Below are 22,154 nucleotides of genomic sequence, written 5' to 3'. Positions count from 1 at the left end.
GCGGCCTCGACCCCGTGGGCATCACAAGTTCGCCAGTGCAGATGACGTCAAAACTGAATGCAATGTTTAGACCAGGCGGCCATGTTGTTCAGTTCACCAGTGCACATGACGTGAAAACTGAATGCAATGTTTAGACCAGGCAGCCATGTTGTTCAGTTCACCAGCGTACATGACGTGAAAACTTGATGTAATCTGCGGACCAGGCGGCCATGTTGTTTAGTCCACCAGTGCACATGACGTGAAACTGAATGCAATGTTTAGACCAGCGGCCATGTTGTTCAGTTCACCAGTGCACATGACGTGAAAACTGAATGCAATGTTTAGACCAGGCAGCCATGTTGTTCAGTTCACCAGCGTACATGACGTGAGAACTTGATGTAATCTGCGGACCAGGCGGCCATGTTGTTTAGTCCACCAGTGCACATGACGTGAAACTGAATGCAATGTTTAGACCAGCGGCCATGTTGTTCAGTTCACCAGTGCACATGACGTGAAAACTGAATGCAATGTTTAGACCAGGCAGCCATGTTGTTCAGTTCACCAGCGTACATGACGTGAGAACTTGATGTAATCTGCGGACCAGGCGGCCATGTTGTTTAGTCCACCAGTGCACATGACGTGAAACAGAATGCAATGTTTAGACCAGGCGGCCATGTTGTTCAGTTCACCAGTGCACATGACGTGAAAACTGAATGCAATGTTTAGACCAGGCGGCCATGTTGTTAAGTTCACCACTGCACATGACGTGAAAACTGAATGCAATGTTTAGACCACGCGGCCATGTTGATAAGTTCACCACTGCACATGACGTGAAAACTGAATGCAATGTTTAGACCAGGCAGCCATGTTGTTCAGTTCACCAGCGTACATGACGTGAGAACTTGATGTAATCTGCGGACCAGGCGGCCATGTTGTTCAGTCCACCAGTGCACATGACGTGAAACAGAATGCAATGTTTAGACCAGGCGGCCATGTTGTTCAGTTCACCAGCGTACATGACGTGAGAACTTGATGTAATCTGCGGACCAGGCGGCCATGTTGTTAAGTTCACCAGTGCAGACGATGTGAAAACAATGCAATGTTTAGACCAGGCGGCCATGTTGTTCAGTTCACCAGTGCACGACATGAAAAACCAGTAATACAATGTGCAAATCAGGTGACCATCTTGTTAAGTTCACCAGTGCACATGACGTGAAAACAATGTAATGTGAAAACAACGTGATGTACACACCAGGTTGCCATCTTTTTAAGTTCAAACATTCACACATGCGCTGAGTTGATTTGTTGCACGAATGATCTCGTTTAGACAGTTTCCCGGCTATTTTCCAAGGGAGATCCGTGGTGTGTGAGCACATCAACACAGCAAAGCTAACAACCAGGGTATTTAACAATCGTCAACGAAACAAGCGAATAATAAATATAAAAAACCTCCAAATGTAACGAAAGCAAAATGCGCCAGAAAAAAAATCGGTACAGGTGCAAGTCAGCTCATTCTTTTCGTCTAAGAGTGGCATTAATATACGCGACATCTAAAAAGATAGTGCAAAAAAGTTACGTTGGAAATAAAGAGGTGGAAATGAGTAGATAAGCGGACAAGGGTAATCCAACAACCTGAAGCAGCAACGCCTGAATAAATAAGTTGTATGTCATTACACTTAACATTATGGAAGCCCCTGTTGTAGTTTCTGATGTTAACTTCTCCAAGGAATTTCCTTGAATTTCCTCAAATCTGGTGTCATCAGTAAAAAGGTTCATGTCAGAGTGCAGATGAGAGATGCCTCGACCGTTGACGTATAGAGAGGACAACAGGATAGGGTCAAAGCAGAGCCCCTTTAGGAATGCGGGTCCTGTCAGAGGATGTACTATTCACGGAGATCATTTGAAATCGATCAGATAAATAGTTGAAAATCCAGTTGATTGGACAATCCGAAAACAAGTAATTTAAGCCTTATTCTTGGTTCTTTCGGTAAAGTCACGTAGAAGGGAAACAATAAAATAATAAAAATATAAAACAATAAAATTGTTTTATTGTTTTATATTTTTATTATTTAACAATATTTAACAATAAAACAATACAATTGTTTTATTGCTTTATATTTTTATTATTTTATTGTTTCCCTTCTACGTGACTTTATCGAAAGAACCAAGAATAAGGCTTAAAATACCTGTTTTTATTTTAATAAAAATATAAAACAATAACATTGTTTTATTGTTTTAAATAATAAAAATATAAAACAATAAAATTGTTTTATTGTTTTATATTTTTATTATTTAACAATATTTAACAATAAAACAATAAAATTGTTTTATTGCTTTATATTTTTATTATTTTATTGTTTCCCTTCTACGTGACTTTATCGAAAGAACCAAGAATAAGGCTTAAAATACCTGTTTTTATTTTAATAAAAATATAAAACAATAACATTGTTTTATTGTTTTATATTTGTATTATTTTGTTTCCCTTCTACGTGACTTTACCGCAAGAACCAAGAATATGAATCCCTGCAGTCACGAAAGCTTTAAATCAAAATTTTAAGCCTTTGCAACATTACAGCTTCATTGAGAGTCTAAAATGCTATGGGCCAGTCGCGGAATAGGATGGCAAAATGACGATGAAATTCAAGACTGTTGAAGATAATGCAACAATAAGGATGTCAACAACCTTCATAAAAAAACAAGTATTAAACGGACATTTGAAAAACTGAATTAAAAATCAATTAAAACAGTGCTCAGAGTTGTAAGGCAATAATACGAAAAAGAATCCTCCATCACCCCAGAATTCCCCCCCCACCTTGCTTACTATCCGCTTAACCTAATTGTTTATTTTGAAACTGGATGTTGAAATGAGATGACGTGTTTAAAAAAAAAGACTATGCAAAATCTACACAAACTGCAAATGTGATATCACAGCCTCTAGACATAATTTAATGCATTTCGAAGTGAGATCTTTTTGTATTCAGATATCCACTTAAATAATTACGTACTTTTAATGCTTATTTTTTTAGAATACATAAGGTTACTTATGCAATTGATTACAAATGTTAGCTTTAATCTCTGACATCGAGTAGCAGCTTACATGATAGTGTATACAAAAATCACCAGGCATGCCAATTAACAGCAGCGCAGCAGCTCATTCACCAACCTTGAACACATATCAGCCCGGACTTATGAAACATGTCACCATTGCATTGTTACGCACACAACTCATACTGAATCAGAATATCTATCTATACTGGAGGAATCCGAGTGATCTACATATGGTAATTATGGGCCGTCCATAAATGACGTCACGCACCTGGGGGTGGGGTTAGACATTTGTGACGTGTGACGAGGGGGTGGGGGTTTGAGAAATGTGACGTCACATCAAGAAATATAAACACGTTCTACTTAATTGAATAAACTTTTTAATACATGTTTTCTCCTACAACAGACATGGGCAAAGTACGGCCCCCGGGCCGTATACGGCCCGTTGGGCTTTTTAATCTGGCCCGCCGAACTTGTCCAAATATTATTATTATTAAATTAAATTTTACCTTTCTCCTGTAATGCCCCCATTTCCCCATTAGTTTGCGCACTTTGACCGGGAGTTACGACCTGTTTGTGTATTGTTCATATTCGTGCAATTTGTTAAATTGCCTTCTAAATAAATGCTTTGCTACCTGTTAAAGTCCAAATCCTTTCAAGTAATGATTTTTAACACGTCATTTATATTAGTTCACACAAACACTCCATCCATATGTTCCTGGCCCGGCCCCTCTGTCAAATTTTAGAACCCATTGTGGCCCGCGAGTCAAAAAACCTACAACATCAGAGTGCAGCGCCACATTAAATACGCACTACAATGACAATAGTTTAAAGCGATTTGAAGCATATTTTATATTTTGTGACGTCAATTTTGAGGGGGGGGGGGTCTGACTTTTTGTGACGCCGTGTGAGGAGGTGGGGGGTAAAAAATCGCCCAAAATCGCGTGACGTCATTTATGGACGGCCCCTTAGACCGTCTGGCTAGTAAAATAATCGATGTTGAAATAAGTTGAACATACAGTAAGTCATCGTTTAGCGTTGTGAATGTGGTCTTAGACGAAACGACGTTATACGTATCCATTTTTCCTATAGGAATAAATTACAATAGTGAGGATAAATTTCCCGGAAAAAACAATTGCCACACAAATTACATTTTAAGCCTCAAATATGATTCTGTAATGAGTTTATGCAGAATTTGTATAATTGAACATATATTTTTGACCGCAGAACTGTGAAACGCATAGCGTAAGTGTTAATTATATTGGTAGGAACCTCCTGGTTACACCAGGTGGGGCTGGGTGTGGAGGGGAGGGTGGGGAGGGGCTGGGTGGGGAGGGGAGGGTGGGGAGGGGCTGGGTGGGGAGGGTGGGGGGTGGGAGGAGTGGGGCTGGGTGGGGAGGGGCTGGTCACCCCGTGGTGCCCTTATAAAACTCAACGTTTAACCTACTCACGTCGGCTTGTGCCCGCCCTCACAGTGGGGCATATTTGCGGAATACACCACGTGGTGCCGCCGTTGACCCTGGCCATTGACCGAGCAACCCAACGTTCCTACCAGCTCCCTCCGCAGGAATGTGTTGTCCCTAGAAGATTAATCGCGTAACTGAATATTCGCAGGACGCCTGTAGTTTAATCGCTGGTTAATTGCAGTGTTGTAAATACACTAGGATGATTGAAGATGTTCGTAAAGTATTGTAAATAAGTATTGGCTAGTACATATTAGATACTAGCTATACTACCCGGCTTCGCCCGGGGCTTGGATCCACCACACCCGGTCGCCTTTGTCTCCCCAGTGGCGATTTTCACACACCACAGCAGTTACTCGTTTGAGGCTGAGTCGACCTAGGGGAGGCCCAGGAGCGGTTCAAATAATCGTCACCGGTGGTGGCCGTGAGTGGGAATCGAACTCGGGTCGCCGGGTTCGTAGCGCTACACTACAATGCGTTACATTTCCACATGCGCGGGTCACATGACAGATTTGACGTCACAGCTCACTTGCCGTGCAAAACATATAAGCATTATTGAGCTACTTCCCCCCCCCCTCCCCAAAATAAAAACAAAAGTGTATTTTTTATAATTTTTGCATGGTGTACATTCTGGAAAGTACCCACATGGCAAATTTCAAGTTTGTTGCATGTCGGGAAGTACACTAAACATTTTGAACAGACACACATATTCACAAATTTCCCTTTTATAGAAATGGAGATAAACTTGTACATTGTATGGCCTAGTTGTAAAGTTGTATACATTGCACGTTGTGGAATGGATGTGTAAATCTACATGTTTCCAGTATTCAAGGATATAATTAATGCTATTTTTGTCTTTGTTTCTTTCAGTTTCACACGAGTTACGACTAATATTGGATGTTATTTGCCGATTCTAATTTAGCTTTAAAAATATATACAAGTTCATATTCTTAGCTCTTTCGGTAAAGTCACGTTGAAGGGAAACAATAAAATAATAAAATATATAAACAATAAAAAATTCTCACGACGTTTCGACCATAACAAAAAAATAATGCAAACCGACACACCTGATGACGACCGTTTGTGTTATGGTCGAAACGTCGTGATAATTTTTATTGTTTTATATATATTTTATTATTTTATTGTTTCCCTTCAACGTGACTTTACCGAAAGAGCTAAGAATATGAATTACTGCAGTCACGAAAGCTTTAAATCAAAAGATATACAAGTTGTTTCAATAAATACAAGGAACTTCAGATGGTCATTCTGTCTTCATGTACATTGTTGGAACAGCATCATGCATGACGAGGACAAAACAATATTTTCCAAAGTAACTGGAACGTTGGCCATTATGTGACGTCATAATAGTGAATGTAGTTCCAGTCATTTAGCTGACTGACAGCGTGCAGGCCAGGTGAAAATCCGAATAGCTGCCAATACAACGGAATATACTACATGCTTTCCTCGAATTACGAACACCCGTACTTACGAACCAGCTTCCATGAAATGTATTGAACATTTGACTTAAAACGCGAACTCTCACTTGCAAGCTGAATCACGGAACTATTTTGTTCGGCGGAGCAATCCTCCGCGAGATGTAATGAGCGTGTGTTTGCGCACGCGCGCGTGTCAAAGTGAGTGTGTGGGGAGCGGTAGTGTAGTGGTTAGCGCACTGCGCTACGAACCTGGTGACCCGAGTTCGATTCCCAGTGTCTGTATCCGCGCGTGTGAGCGCCCAGCCCCCACCCTCCAGTGTGTGTGGTTGGTTACTCATTGCGCTCCTTCCAACAAGTAAGCCAGCATCGGAAAATCAAACTGAAAATGTTATATTTATGTTACTTTATATTTTATTTACTATGCAGTATTTTTTACAGTGTTACATGGAAATGTGCAATATCTATTATTTACGAGTTTAACAATTTTTCCATTTTTGTTGAAACGTAAGAGATTTCAAGTGGGTGGACGTGAGCACTCGTTGGAGTTCATTGGGGTGGGCTTCGGCATAGTTTCAGGTCAGGTCCCATGTGCTGCTTTTTACGTCAGCACGTATGGATAAAAGACCTCGGGATCACCTCAAAGGATGAGGAGCATATGCAGTGCCACAGATGGCCACATTACAGGGGGAGTGGTTCATAATATTTATCCCCAAACTAAATGTACTTTTTAATGTTAATACATCAATAGTAATTAAAAGTCAGATGATAGATTACTCACGTTAAGAACAGTGTCACTCAGTGAAGATGCAGTCACTAGGGGTGGTCACGTGGTCGGGGTCCAGATCCTGCTCGAGGATTCTGGAAGGTGGTCGTGGCCAAGGGCAGAGCCAGCCACAGAGAATATAAGCCGGGTCCCCCAGAGGGGCCGGCGTTGTTGTTCATCCTGAAGAAACCGTCTACATCTACGAGTCTCCCACACGTGGACCTGGACCCGAGCTTTGGTCCCAGGCCATAGTAGCTAGTTACGTTGTAATTAGTGTGGTTAGCCTGGTGGTCACCACCATAGATTGTTATTCTGTTAAGGGGCAGTTCCCCCGTGTGTTGGTGTTAAATAAATGTGCTGCCTCCAAGAGTACGTCTGCGACTCAGTTGAACTCACTACACATGTAAATAAATACTGCCAATGGCTCAAAAGAGGAAAGTGCATGATTTTAAGAACTGTAGATCCCATGAGGGGGCACTATCACTCACGTGGACAGCAATATTCCCACACTACTCACATCAGTTAAGACGCCACAACCTATGTTCCTTCTAGCAAATCATAGATGTAAATACCTCTGCAACCTTGACCTTCAAAGTCGCAAATGAGCACTCTTCTCCATAGCTTTCACTCCAAATTTTGAAATGAGACGGCATCCATCACCACTCTGCATTGTGACCCTGCAGCAAAAACCGAATCTGACCTCCAGCATACCTAACAGGTCCAGATGGAGGGACCACTCTTGAGGATCCAAGTCTTATCTGCTCAACATGTGCGTGTCTGGCCAACAGGGGAACCTCATTCACTTTGTTCACCTCATTCACCTTACCTCATCCACCTATGAGTCTGTCAAAAGCCTGTGCTACTTCTTCATTAGTTTGTTATGCCTAAGTTAACCTTGGTGCTATATTATTGTCACAGCCGTGTTGCACATGACCAACACTGGCTTTCCCCTGACCGCGGACACTGAGGACCATTGGGTTTGGCACGCCTCTCCATTGATTGCCTTGAGTCAATGGAAGAAAATCTACATTTCCATGAGTAGCAGGCTTTCCAAAGGATGACATTTTATTTGTACTGAGACGATCGCATTTTTATGTTATCTGGAAACCAAGAATTTGAAATCAAGATTTAAGGCAAAACCTCATGATACACATTCATAAAATACTTAATATACAGTAAATCTTTAATATTCGTGGGTTTATAATTGCGGTTTTGCAATAAATTGATAGTAATGCTATTTGATATTCGCGGGGTTGTATTTTAAATATTCATGGCTGTAGCACGTGAATACCCGACAAGAAGTCGTGAAGCATGGGAGCGCGTAGATTGTGAGAGCGCGAAAGCACATAATATGTATTCACTGATATTTGCACTTTCAAATTTTTATTTTCATCATTATAAAAAGTTATATAACACAATTCAATACATGAATTAATCAATACAGTGCATACAATTTACATGTTTAAACATAACTTATATGGTGAAGTGACGTAGAAAGAAAATTAATTAAATAATAGAATACTACGTTTCCATTGCAACACAAGCAGTCGTCATGAGGTAGAACTAAATTTGAGAGACAAAACACAGACACGGAGACACACAGACGCACAAGCAGAGAGAGAGACAACACATAGACACGCGCTATTTGTTCCAAAAACTTTCATTATTACACGTACACCATTCTGTGAGCACATTACGCCAGTTCTCTTATCTCTTTATTGGCGACCAGTCAAATTCCGATTGGATTTTAAGATACTGCTATTAACCTATAATGCTTTAAAAGGGCTCACACTTGCAGGAACTAATAGATGTATATATTCCATCAAGGTCCTTAAGATCTTATGATCTCCAACTGCTCAGCACTCCCAGGTCCAGGTTGCGCTCTCTTGGTGATCGGGCTTTTTCTAGCGTGGCACCCAAGCTATGGGACGCTTTGCCACTTGAAATCAGGAAATCAGAGTTGGTAGATATATTTGAAAACCCATCTCCTTAGAGTGGCCTTCCCTCTTTAGTTTGGCCGGCTGCCCTGGTTCAGTTTTATATTTCCTGCTTTTCATGCAATTGTGCGTTGGGATCCTAGGATGGAATGTGCATTATACTTTGGATTATGTAAGTATTAATATTCGCAGATATATTTGAGGTGCTCTCCAGGAACGTATCCTCCACAAATGTTAACGGTGGACTGTGTTGTCAAATGTTATGCTTAACCGAGGACAATTGTGAAACAGAACATACGTTTTGTGTGATGCCACTATTATACAGTTGGGAAAAAAATAACAGGTCCAAATATTACCAATTTGAACCACTTGTGGCCATAACCTATACTTGCACGTGTCAACCCTATTATGCAGACATGTATTACGTCTATTATACAGATGTTTTATTTTGTACTGCCTTCTAATGATGCATATAAACCTCCATTCTATCTCTGTACACGAGTTGTTTTCATCATAAGAGTTGATATTCAAACTGTAGACCAATCTGAGAGAGCCTTTCACCATAGGCCACGTCAAAGTGTTCACTCTCTTCCACAGACAGTGAATCCTTCCAGATGCCAACTCGACCTGTAGATGAGAGTTAGAGGATAGTATAGAATGGAGTTGAGAAAAAGTTTTATACTTTTGGAGCAATGGAAAGAGTTTGAATGTTTAAAGTGAGAATATAATTACAGGTTTTCGTATCAAAGATTTGGATATGCGTAGTATAACCGATTTCAAATGATATTATATAGTAGCTATATGAAACCTTTGCAGGAATTGTTTACCACATGGTTTGTATTATTTCAAAATGATGTTTTTTGGCATTTTTTGCTTATATAAAATCACCATTCGCCAATGTCAATCCCCTGCCAGATGAAGAGCTTCCCAAGCCATCACCATATATCATGATTCTGCAGTATAAAAAGCCACGTAGCACCTGCAGATTAGCTAATTTTATCACTTCATCAACTTCGTGGACCTCTTCTGAAATGCGTTCCATTCCTTGGCTGCCACTAAGTGATTAATATTGATCAAATTACATCATCCCTTCGAGCAACATGTCCTGCCCACGCCGACTTCCTATACTTAACTCTTTGAATGCTATCATTAACCTTTGTGTGTTCGCTAATCCACATGCTCCTCTTTATCTCATTGTAATTCCTAACATGTATCTCTCCATGTTTCTTCGTGCAGTTTTCAGTTATGTTCTATTTTGTGTTCATGGCTATTATTCTAAACCATGTCATTGATTTATTTAGTTGCATTTGTCAAGTTTTTTTCAATTCATAAGATTTTCGTGATTGGACTATCTTCATATGTATCATGTGTGTGATTACCACGTGCATGTGGCTGCATGCTTGCATCCACAAGCTGAGAGCAATGTTGCACCACGTCCTGGGCATGAGCCGTTTCCTGTTTTATGCTTAAGAATGCCTGTAACTGCTCTGACACTTTAGGCAGGTTCTGTCAAAGAGAAGGGTTCACAATATGAGGTCACATAGGTGTGCATTTGAAAACATACAAAAAGGCCAATGTGATTATATGCTGACTGAAGGTACATGTGAATGTACTTACTTGATGTAAGTCTTCATACTTGAGAAATAGAATTTGTTCATCATTACGGTGATTCCAAAATTCCTGCACATGGTCAAACCATGAACCATATGCCACTGGGAGGAAAGGCAAAGGTCAGGTATTTTTGCAAGCACTCAATGCCTGCAATTAACTCCATGCCAATTTTAATATAATATTAAATGTTTTCTTGTGCTCACCGAGGTTATGGTGCAATATGGCATGGTGAATTTTACGTATACAGGCAGCCCTCGACTTACAAACATCCAACTTATGAACATCCGCACTTATGAATCAGCTTCCATCAAATATATTTTTTACATTGACTTAAAACAAGAACTCGCACTTGCAAACTGAACCGGGACATTATTTTATTCAGCGGAGCAATCCTCCGTGAGATGTAATGAGTCGGCCTTGCATGGGGAGTGAATGGTTATGCGTGTGTGAAAGTGTGTGGGGAGCTGTAGTGTATGTAGCAGTTAGTGTGCTGCGCTATGAACCTAGCCACCCGAAAATGTATTCCTGCTCACGGTCAACACCAGTGACGATGATTTGAACCAGTCCCGGGCATCCCCTAGGTTGGTTCAGTCTCAAATTAGTACCTGATGTGGTGTGTAAACATCGCCACTAGGGAGACAAAAGCGGTTGGGCGTGGTGATGGCCACACCTCCTCATGTAATGTTCCGGCCTTCATAGGTGCTCGCTAGCAGCACTTGTTGAGGCTATACGTGGGATCTTTGTCTTTGTTTGGTGGTGTGGTGATCGTGTATAGGCTGCCTGACATGACATTACCGCTGCCGAGACCACAGAAGTAGTTTTGCAGGTTTTCAGGTTTGCAAATTGACGCAGGGATACAAGGGCCCATCGACCCGCACCGTCATTCGCAGGATTGTCGAGCTTCACGCTATCATGCTGCCCATCGTTGGGGCGTTCTTCTCCAACCTGGACGTCGCAATCTCGCTCGCCATCGACGGGTGGTCGAGGCACAACCTGAAAGGATTTTGGATGGTCACAGTGCACTGGATCGACACTAAATCTGGTGCGTAGAAATCCATGCTGGTGATGATCCTCGATGTGCAGTCCGGAAGGGGTGTCGGCAAGCGCATTGGCACCGCTCTGTTTGAACACCTCCTAAGCCTCGGGCGCAATGTCTCGAGCAAGCTGCTCGCTGTCACCAGCGACAATGGCTCCGATGCGATCAGTGCTGTCAAGACGTTGTTCGCCCTGGTCAACGCGGACACCGGATATGAGCAGTTGCAGGCTTGCCACCATATTCGCTGCTTGGACCATTCGCTCCAGATCGGCGGCGTCTAAGTTCTCAAACTGATCAAGTCGACCAACGCCAAACTGTGCGAGGCGCTCGTCAATATTAGGCGCAGCAAAGTCGTCCGGCAGTCTTACCACTGTGAGACCGAGATCGCCAAGCTCGCCAGCAAGTATCCAATGCACCAGGACTCGCTGACCAGGTGGAATTCGACGTTTGACATGGGCGACGACGCCATCAATAAGCTTGTCCCATTGGACATTATCATGGCGCGCCTCCGGGATGTGATCGGCATCGGCGCTTTCTCTGAACTGCAGTGGGCAAACATCGAGGGCGTGACAGCATTCCTGCGAATGCCGCGCCAGGTCATGCCCTCGTTGTCGGCGGACCGCAAGTCGACATTGGATCTCGTGCCGGTGATGATGGAGCACCTGATCCGTCATTGCGATCGCGGTGAAGCAACTCTTAGAGCGATCGATGAGTCCTTGACCGTGACGGGGATGAAGGCCGAGCTGGTGCGGTACCACAACTTTCTGGTTCAGGAACCCACCTTTGTGGCATCCCAATGTTCTATGGAATCCACAGCTGCCGAAAACGACAGACCAAGACGAACTGGCGACGCTGAAGGCCACGATCCACTCTGTACTGCAGCATCGCTACTCGGATGTGCTCGCGATCCCGCCAATGGCAATCACTGCCCATATGGAGCAGGGGTCGCTCCTCAGCACCCGATTCAGCAACATCGGCAGCTCCATCGACGATGGCGATGAAGTCGATCGTTTTCTGAGCATGGGCATCACGACCGCCACCGCCTTCATTGACGTAATGCAGTGGTGGTGTCCCCGCAAATAGCTGCTCCCCGCCCACTACAAGATGGCCTGCGACTACTTGGGAGCGCCGGCGACGTCAACTCCCTGCGAACGCGTGAATAGCGGAGCAGGGCGGGAGTTCACGCGCGTTCGCCAGTCGCTGTCGTCGACGCTACACATCCAGTCCATGTGCTTGCGCTCGTGGATCGTGGCCGGCTGCCTGAAGGTCCCGTCTAACCGGGCCGGAGCGGCGCAGGATGTTATTGCCCGTCGTTCGTCCGAGGACGACGGCAATGATCAACTTGATCAGGTTGTTGATGAGATCGTCATCGACCAAGACGACTGAGATGAGGAGGTTATGGAGGATGGTGTCGTCGACAGCCTCAGCACCCAATTCGAGAGTATGCTATACGAATAAAGCGCTCTATCTCGCATTTATCTGTTATAAACATTTTTCACGTGTAGTACCCCAGTAATTACCCTGTAATTGGGTAATTTGTATGGGGTAAGGGTAAAAGGATGGGTAAAGGTAGGCTCGTTGCTTTTTAACTTTTACCTTTTACCTTACCTTGCTAAAGGGTAAAAGTTAAGGGTAGAGTGATTGTATTGTGGTAAGGTAAAAGGTAGGGTAAAGGTAGGCTCGTTGTTTTTACCTTTTACCTTACCTTGCCGCAGACTACTGACAAGCAAGCCAGCATCAGTACTTAAGGTAAGTGAAATAAAACAGATTTTTTTCTTCTAATTATGTTACTTTATTTTATGTGTTATTTACTATACAATATTGTATACAGTGTTACATGCAGATGTACAATATTTTTTATGCGTTTAACAATGCTTCATTTTTTTGTTGCACAGTAATACATTTCATAACACTGACCGTATAGCCATTTAAATAGAGTACATTATTGTGTTCCGACTTACCAACAGTTCAACTAACGAACTTGTCTTAGGAATGAATTACGTTCGTAAGTCGAAAACTGCCCAGAATGTGAAGGTGTGGTACTCACGTCTGTTCTCCAAGAACCGCCGACAAAACTCCGGGAAGGAGCCGCGGAAACCAGGAGTGCGCAGAGAGCGCAAGAATTGATAATAAGACACTGCTAGGTCCTTGGGATTCCGTGCCATGTACACCACCTAGCAGGGTCATGGCAGTCATTTTAGTTCTACTTAGAACTGATCCCACTCCAATCCCCACTTGGAACTGTAGCAACAGCACCGTCCGAGTATGTATAAGTGTACACCTCTTCATGAGTCTATGAAGATTTTTCAATGTTTGTGCACTTTCAAATTTTTAAATGGGTGTTTCTGATCTATGTCATATCACTTAATATGCATTGATAAGCTATTTTAGAGCATCTCTTTAACCAACTTTTTATAACCTTAATAAGTAAAACAAACCCTTGTCTATTACAATTTCAATAGCTCTGTTTGTTGAAGGCCTCTTGATCTTATATGCCTTTGCTCAGCAGCTGTGATTAAAAAAACAGTGGTTAAATCAACACTTAGGTTTGAGTTTACATTTATCTTTGGGTTAGAACAAGATGACCTGTTTGTACATTATTCACAAGGTAAAATAACGGCATTATTATAATAAAACACTGATGCCTACCAAGATAAGATGTGTACTTTCTATCGACGTGACTTTACTGAAAGAACCAAGAAGACAAACAGTGACGCTCCCATCTAAAACAAAAAATCTCCTTGAAGACATATGCAACGAGCCAATATTTTTCCCTGAAGACATATGCAACGAGCCAATATTTTTGTAAAATCCTGAGCCCTTGAGTATCATAGACTCCAAATGTGTAGAGCCTCCAGTAATAGTAAAAATAACAAGACAATAAATAACATAAATGACAGAGAACCTGTTCCTATTAAAACATTTAACTACGTTTGTATTATATATTCTTAGTTTTTTCGGTAAAGTCACGTTGAAGAGAAACAACAAAATAACAAAATATATATAAAACAATAAAAAATTCTCACGACGTTTCGACCATAACTCAAACGGTCATCATCAGGTGTGTCGGTTTGCATAAATTTATTTTGAAAAGGCATATTTATTTATTTATATATATAAATAAATTTCGTCTCCCCCCTCCTCTTTTCAAAAAATAGATGGACTAGTCCTGGCAAACAGCCAATCGTTGCGCGTGACGCAAACGTAATTTTTATATATATAAATAAATAAATATGCCGTTTTCAAAATAAATTTATGCAAACCGACACACCTGATGATGACCGTTTGAGTTATGGTCGAAACGTCGTGAGAATTTTTTATTGTTTTATATATATTTTGTTATTTTGTTGTTTCTCTTCAACGTGACTTTACCGAAAAAACTAAGAATATGAATTACTGCAGTCACGAAAGCTTTAAATCAAAATTTACGTTTGTATTGTTGGAATCACCAATATATTTGCTAGAGTGGCCACTGTTAATGCAGTACAGCAGATTTTAACAATCAGTTGAAGATTACACAAAATTATTATGAGCCTCATTGTGGAGAATATAAGTAAGAAAATTAAGATAGACAATACGTCTTTTTCATAGATGTCTCTCCACATAAAAAAGTGTGTTTTACACAACCCAATGCTCTATGGAATTCTCGGAATTTATAACTGCAGCAAAATTGACCCAAGACAAGCCAACTCTGGACCGACATAAAAATACCGTGTCTCATCAGCAGGCTTGCCTGAATCAATTCTGGTGAACTGCTAGATGTATGTAATGATTATTATTAAGTTTATACCTCATTAGTCGTTCCTGCGATGCCATGATACCTATTCAAGAAGCAGGGTCTGGTAACATAGTTATTCTGACTTTCTGGGTTCTAGTTTTTCTGGGTTCTGTCCTGAACATGTTTGGCATAGTTAAAATTGCCAGTGAGCTGCATGCAACATTAATAATTGTCGCGTTAACCACTTGTACACGAAATAATTTCATTCGTTTGGCTATGTTGGGTGGTGGAGAGTCTTGCAGCACACATTTTCCCAGATCGTTGTTGCCTAGCATAAAAATAAATTATTTATTGAAAACAATGGTGTGCATATGCATGTACAGAATGAAATGTAATCCACAGCAGTGATCCCACCTTGTCATGTTGAAACAGCTACACACCTGCACCAATTGTTCATACTACAAATGAACATGGATAAAACAAATTTCAAGGCTGTTATATTTAGCTCTAGGGTAAGGTCCTAAGTCGTTACACATAGTTAACTATCACCAAATCTCAACACCTTTGTATTTAACAAAATAATATTGACACTTGAGTCCTTTAAAGGAACAGTTATACTAATTCAGAAAAAGATCTCATAGTTGGCAATATTTTTATATGATGAAGGTCCAACATTTTTTAAACTATTAAATACAGATGTTTGGATGATTTGGAATGTGCTGTCAGTGGTATGTACAGGTACCTTGGCCTTGCTGTCCCACAGATCGCGAGGCAAGAGACCATAGGGCAGATGTGTTTTTATAATGCGCGGTGTAGTCAGTTCCTGATGTACAGAGGAATATGACAGGGAAAAATGCAAGACAATGAGGAAAGGTATTCTTGGTTCTTTCGGTAAAGTCACATTGAAAGGAAACAATAAAATAATAAAATATATAAAACAATAAAATTCTCACGACGTTTCGACTGCAACACAGTCATCATCAGTCGAAACGTCGCGAGAATTTTATTGTTTTATATATTTTATTATTTTATTGTTTCCTTTCAACGTGACTTTACCGAAAGAACCAAGAATATGAATCACTGCAGTCACGAAAGCTTTATATCAAAATTTAATGAGGAAAGGTGTACATTTTTCTAATACAATCTTCTAACTGACCATCTTATTTAAATATACGTAAACATTAGAATCGCATTTTTTTGTATCAATTATCGTGGTGGTCCCTTGAAGACGAATGCAGAGTACCGTAAGTATGTCGAGTCCCGGCTGCGGATGTTCCAACACTGGCATCTGTTCAGCTATATTCATGATCCCTACTTCAGCAGGGTCTACACCTTGTGATATTAGGAATACCATCTCTTGCAGCACACTTGTACCTAAATGCAAAAACAAAAGGTCATGAGTAGCCACGTAACAAACACATGAGTAAAAGTAGTTTACAAGATTTATTTCAAGTTTTCACGTTTCATTTATTAGGTATAGCCCTGTGAGCCATGCGGCTCTTAAGTCGGGTGCAACCGCAACAAACAAAATTTGAACACGGAGCATCTTAAAGCGACGACGCGTAACAGAAACATTCTGGAATAAACCAGCCAATATTCCACACACAAAAAAACGTATTAAAACGCTGTGTGCAAAAATCAATGTGGTGCAAGCCAACAACAACAACCAAAAGACAATTTGGATTAACCATTTGTTTTCGAATCACCAAAATAAAGCTAAGAAAACAATGTAACAACAGTAATCATTTAATGTGAAGAGCAGTAAATTCTGAAGATGTAGACCAATTGACACAATCTTGCATATATTATCTGAGTTATTGCCATTAAAATATGTATTTGGCGAGATTTCCCATTCCATGTTGTGATTTGTAAGCGTATTATGCATTTTTATGTATTTGTCGATTGGTATTAAACCTCTTTCTTTTCATATTTAATAATATAAACTGGATCTCACCTGACTTTGGATAGGATGCGATCCACACATCATCTGGCCTCACAGGGAAGGATGCTATTGCTTCCAGACGACCTCGGCAGAATGGTGGGAGGCGTACACTGCCATGCTGAAAGTACTGCCACTGGAAGGTAGGTTGATCCATTTGTTTCACCCTTGCGAGAAAATAAAATGTCAAAGTAACACCTGCCCGACAGATCATGAGACTGCTGAGGTATGTAAATGTACGGATATGTTCATCAGGTATACATTATACTTGAATTATACTTTTAAGCATGGACAAAGGGTTGAAGCAGTGGCACATTGTTTAGCACATTGCGGTATAAACCCAGCAACACTGAAAATATATGTCCTGCTGTTTTTGTAAAAAAAAGATTACGTTGTGCCATCAAGTTATAAGGTCCGGAGAAGAGCCAAGAAGAGAGCCAGCTACCCCTGATGAGCATTCCTGTGACTCCAGCTTCATGATCAGATGAAGAGGCAGATTCTACCCCTTCCTCTGCATAATTTCACTACCGCTCACTCAAATAGACATCGATCAGAAAGCTCTTAAACCATGTCTGTTCAGTTTTATCCAATTATTTTATTTATTTATTATGAATGAAAATGCATATTCACTTATAATCATTTGAATTTGTGTGCACTTAATGACATTTATTGGCTAGGAATGTAACCAATGATGTTAACATTATGTCTATGGGAAATTAGAGTTTACTTTAAGTCATTTTGAGTTAAGTAGCATTTCCCAGCAACGCCTCCCTTATGTATAATAATCCGGTCAGGACATTGGGGTGTTTCTCATATTCTCCCTTTTTGGAGGTGACAGCCAAGACAGACCCTCACAATGGCTTGCAGTTAATTTACATGATCCAAGCGGAACTCCCTTTTTAAAATCTCTTATTACCCATCCCGTACCTAATCTCGGGTGAGGAGTTATTGACCGGTATTGGAGGATAATTTAGCTAAAACTGGAGATATTTACGTACGTATATTTTATAATGGCAGTATTTAATAATTTTCGCCCATATGTAAATGAGAAAAAACCCATCACAACTGAAAATGATAGTGCAGGCTGGAAAACAAGACCAGGTTCCCATAGTGTAGAGGTAATCCATCTGCATGTATGGAGTTCAGAGGTATATGGCAGCAGAAAACATTGATGACTGTATTGTATTAATGGCTCTTAATAAGGATGAATCCAGTCTACAATACAGTTCCATCTGTGTTTCACTGCTGCCTGTTTGTGATCTAAATTATAAAATGGCCACAAATGGGGTTATTTTGAGCCCTATGTCTGCATAAGGTTCTTGTACATGAAATGCACAGCTCTGTGTGTTAAATCTATTTTTGCCAATTTAGGGAAATAATTGTACAGGAAAAGGCCTATAAAAAATATTTAAATGAACCAAGGCCGTAATTATAATATATATTGGGGGGGGGGACACATTCCACCCCCCCATATTCAAATATGCTCAAAATGTCCCCCCCCCCCAATATATTGCTATAAAATTGATTTCTGTTTACATGATTGTGGTTATGGTTGTACTTTATTAATCCCTAATCTCTGCCATTACATGCAATGAGACGAGAAAAAGTAAAATGAAAAAAAAACAGAGCAATGTAATACAATACACTATTAGACATTTCGATTTAAAGCTTTCGTGACTGCAAGGATTAATCTTCTAGACCTGTTTCTTCACCTGAAGAAGGCCACTTGTGTTGTGACCGAAACGTCGCGAGAATTTTATTGTATTATTTTGTTTTATTGTTTTATTCTCATTCTACGTGACTTTACCGAAAGAACCAAGAAGACTTTTAGACATTATTGTAAAAAAATAAATAAAAAGTCCATCCTATGTGTTAATGATTTTTTTTAATCTTTTAGGCAGGGAATGAGTTTTCAAATCTAAATTTTTTCTGGGGGGGGGGACCCCCAGGCTCCCTGGAAGATTCTGTCCCCCCCAAATGTTGACTTCATTGCAACGACCTTGAAATGAACTGCCTGTAGACCGGAATCATAAAGTACACAACAATATATGATAAAAAACATGTTTTTGCAGTCTTGTTGACGTGAAAACAAATGACAATAAAATAGCAATATCATTCAACCATGCAATTCTAATTTTGAATAGTGTGTGAATTGTCAAAATTGTAGTTTATGGAGAATCTAATTTTAAATAGAGTCTACAAAATCAATGGAGGACTGCTTAACAACACACAAACACTACATCGGTTCATAATTTATGGGGTATGTTGTGTTGGTACATTTTTTTATTGTGGCCCCCCACCCAACAGAGCCAATCAAATCAGGTTTTGATGGTGAGAAAATTATGCCAATTGATTTGCTTTACAGTTTCAGCAAACCCTGAATGTTGAAAAACAAGCTAAATGTTTCTTTTTTGTACAATTTGGCATTATACCGACACGTTCTAAACCAAACTACACCAATTTCGAATCATATTGGTCGTGAAAGCCGTATAAAATGAAACGCCACATTGCTCTTTAAAAAAAAAACAGCACACGAGGTGCGGAAACCGTGATGCATGCGTGACATTCGCACATGCACAATCCCAATGGAGCACACGGTCCACCGCAGGTCCGCGTCGTCCGGGGGGTGGTCAAGAGCTGCTGCAAGAGCGCTACGTCCCCGCTCACCACTTCCCTCTGCCCGAGCTGCGATTTCGTTTCCCCGAATGAATGTTCATCAATTCCACGAGCAGTTCGTTCCGTCGTTTCATACACACGCAGAACCACTGCTTCTCTGAACGGTGGGGGGCTGGGGGGGCTGGGGGGGCTTTTGTATCCTCCGACGCGTATCTCCTTCTTGGCAGTCGCGGAGTAATTGGAGAACGTACGTCATGTGCCATTTCCGACAGAGGTCGGATTGCTCCGGATGTGGCACAGCATTAATGCTTTTGTCTAAAGACACAGCAGTGGCAACGTGGACGCTGCGTCGCTAATGGATACTCGAGTACTGTATTTATACAACGCCGTAGGCTAGCTAGCACTGCACAATAGGTGGAATTCGCTAGCGTTAGATGGGGGCACACGTGTGCGTGCGTCTGGCACAATGAGTGGCATTTTTTCGAGACGCGCGGCAGGTACAGGTCTGTAACGCAAGCTGAGTGGCAGTCACGCCACGCGCGGTGCTGTCACGCCACGCGCGGTGCTGTCACGAACACGCGCGGTGCTGTCACGAACACGCGCGGTGCTGTCACGAACACGCGCGGTGCTGCCACGAACACGCGCGGTGTTGTCGCGTCGCGTGGATGGAAGGCCGACGGTGTACCTCGAGGCGCCGTCCTAGGGTCGGGCTCTGGGCTCCATGCTGCGCGTTGAGCCGCGCGTGGATCGGTCGCGTGTTTCCCGCAGTTCTTTCTCTCTCTCTTTCTCTCCGGGGCCGCTTTGCCAACCTCCCTTGGTCAGGCTCGCCGAAACAACGTCCAACGATAGCAGGGATGGCCACGTATTCGTTTTGTCCCACGCCGAAGTGCGCTCGGCGGAGAGAGAGAGAGGAGGGACGGGGGGGGTGACCTCTGAGCGCAGCGTCGAGCTCCTCACACACACCACATCCCCCCCCCCACCTCCTGTCACGGCGTCGTCATTGTGAACCGACGCTTCCCACTTCGACGTTCCTCGCGGCGTGTTGCGGCGTCGCTCCCCTCCCCATTGGCTACACTGGGCTCATGCATGCAACGCCTCTGCCCTTGTTTCACGCACTGCGAGCCCGCTTGCCCGGAGCGGGCTCGGCCAACCACGCGCCGTCATCCAACGACCCCACCCCGGGGGGGGGGGGGGGGTGGGATGATCGGAACTGGCGCCGAGCAAACGATGGTTGTAGCAGGGACGTGCGGGTCAGGGGAGGCAAGGGAGGCAGAGCCTCACCTGTCATGCTCCAATGGAAATAGCTGTTACGAAAATAATAATATAAAATGAATATTAAGATTTTTACACTGATATGTGTTATAAATGTCATTTCTGTACGATTCCAATCATTTTTAAAGTCAAAATCGCCAAATTTGCAGAGCTCCGCTGCAAATACAGGAAGAGACGAGAGGTGAGGCAGCGACGAGCTCAGCCTCCCCTGTGATTGCACAACCCCTCAGTAACTGGATGGAGCGCGGGCAATAAGCGCGTGCCTGTTACTATCTCAGTATGTCACCAATGTAATGTTTGTAGACCCCTTCATTTCATGTCCTCGCCTTCCATACTCCAGGTAATTTCACGTATATGTATAAAGATATTTAGGCTTGCTGGTCTCGTCATGAAACTGCAATTTAAAAGCACCAGGGGAGGCAGCTATCACGTCTGCCTCACTGAGGGGGGACGTGTCTAACACGCCCCCCTAAGTGAGGCCACGCCCCCTCAGTAAGGCCACGCCCCCCTCAGTGAGGTCACGCCCCCCTCAGTGTGTGACTCTGGCTCTGACACTAGCCAGTGCCTCCTCAGCCACTGATCCACCGCACGTCACTGCGGGTTAGGTCACTTTATGGCAAAATTGATCATTTAATGGCAGCACGATTATTGATGTTATTGTCTGTCAAACAATGCTATTAATTTCGTATCGATTATTCGCGTGTTAAATGCAATTATTAACGCGTTTGTTTGTGTAAATTATTGTAAGCACAATTGCTGCTTTTATTTTTCTCCAACAATGCTGCAATCAAATTTCGATTTAAAGCTTTCGTGACTGCAAGGATTCATCTTCTTTGGTTCTTTCGGTAAAGTCACGTAGAATGAGAATAAAATAATAAAATAAAATAAGACAATAAAATTCTCACGACGTTTCAGCCACAACACAAGTAGCCTTCTTCAGGTGAAAGAACAGAACTGTCGGGACGACAGAGCTTGAATGAACGCTGTTAAGATTCGTAGCGTATTTTAAGCTCGGTGAGAGGCGTGGAGACCCTCGACAAAGGAGTTTACATATCAAAGCAGGATAATTTAGCATTGAAATAGCTGAGGGATTAGCTTGTGACAGAAATAGCTGTGTTAAAGTCAAAGTTTACATATCAACAGAGGCATTTAGTATATGGACGTTAAAGGCCTCCAACTACCAACTATCATAAAGTAAACCGATGTGAAAAAACTAAATCTATATTCCATCAATATAATAAATGTAAATTTCGATTTAAAGCTTTCGTGACTGCAAGGATTCATCTTCTTTGGTTCTTTCGGTAAAGTCACGTAGAATGAGAATAAAATAATAAAATAA

At 41.9% G+C, this 22,154-nt stretch overlaps 1 protein-coding gene across 2 annotated transcripts; it reads right to left on the bottom strand.

Moving 5' to 3' along the window:
- Positions 1-8,052: 8,052 nt before the first annotated feature.
- On the bottom strand, positions 8,053-20,694 carry LOC116938962 (sulfotransferase 4A1-like). 2 transcript variants are annotated; one of them, XM_032946869.2, is made up of 8 exons: positions 20,229-20,694; positions 16,943-17,125; positions 16,232-16,362; positions 15,731-15,811; positions 13,318-13,444; positions 10,241-10,335; positions 10,003-10,129; positions 8,053-9,250 (listed from the first exon to the last, which is right to left on the bottom strand). In XM_032946869.2, exons 2-8 carry the CDS (start codon positions 17,082-17,084, stop codon positions 9,135-9,137), a joined length of 819 nt encoding a protein of 272 aa, XP_032802760.1. In that variant the 5' UTR covers positions 17,085-17,125; positions 20,229-20,694; the 3' UTR covers positions 8,053-9,134. The 2 variants fall into 2 exon arrangements, with proteins under 2 accessions (XP_032802760.1, XP_032802668.1); XM_032946777.2 differs by having other exon boundaries at positions 16,943-17,094; positions 20,229-20,692.
- Between the last annotated feature and the right edge of the window lie 1,460 nt (positions 20,695-22,154).

The sequence above is a fragment of the Petromyzon marinus genome, chromosome 1 (assembly GCF_048934315.1).
Source record: "Petromyzon marinus isolate PM22_M1 ecotype Great Lakes invasive population chromosome 1, UKy_Petmar_22M1.pri1.0, whole genome shotgun sequence".
Lineage (NCBI taxonomy): Eukaryota > Metazoa > Chordata > Hyperoartia > Petromyzontiformes > Petromyzontidae > Petromyzon > Petromyzon marinus.
The sequence above is the reverse complement of the archived record's forward strand: the minus strand, read 5'-3'. Positions and strand labels throughout refer to the sequence as shown.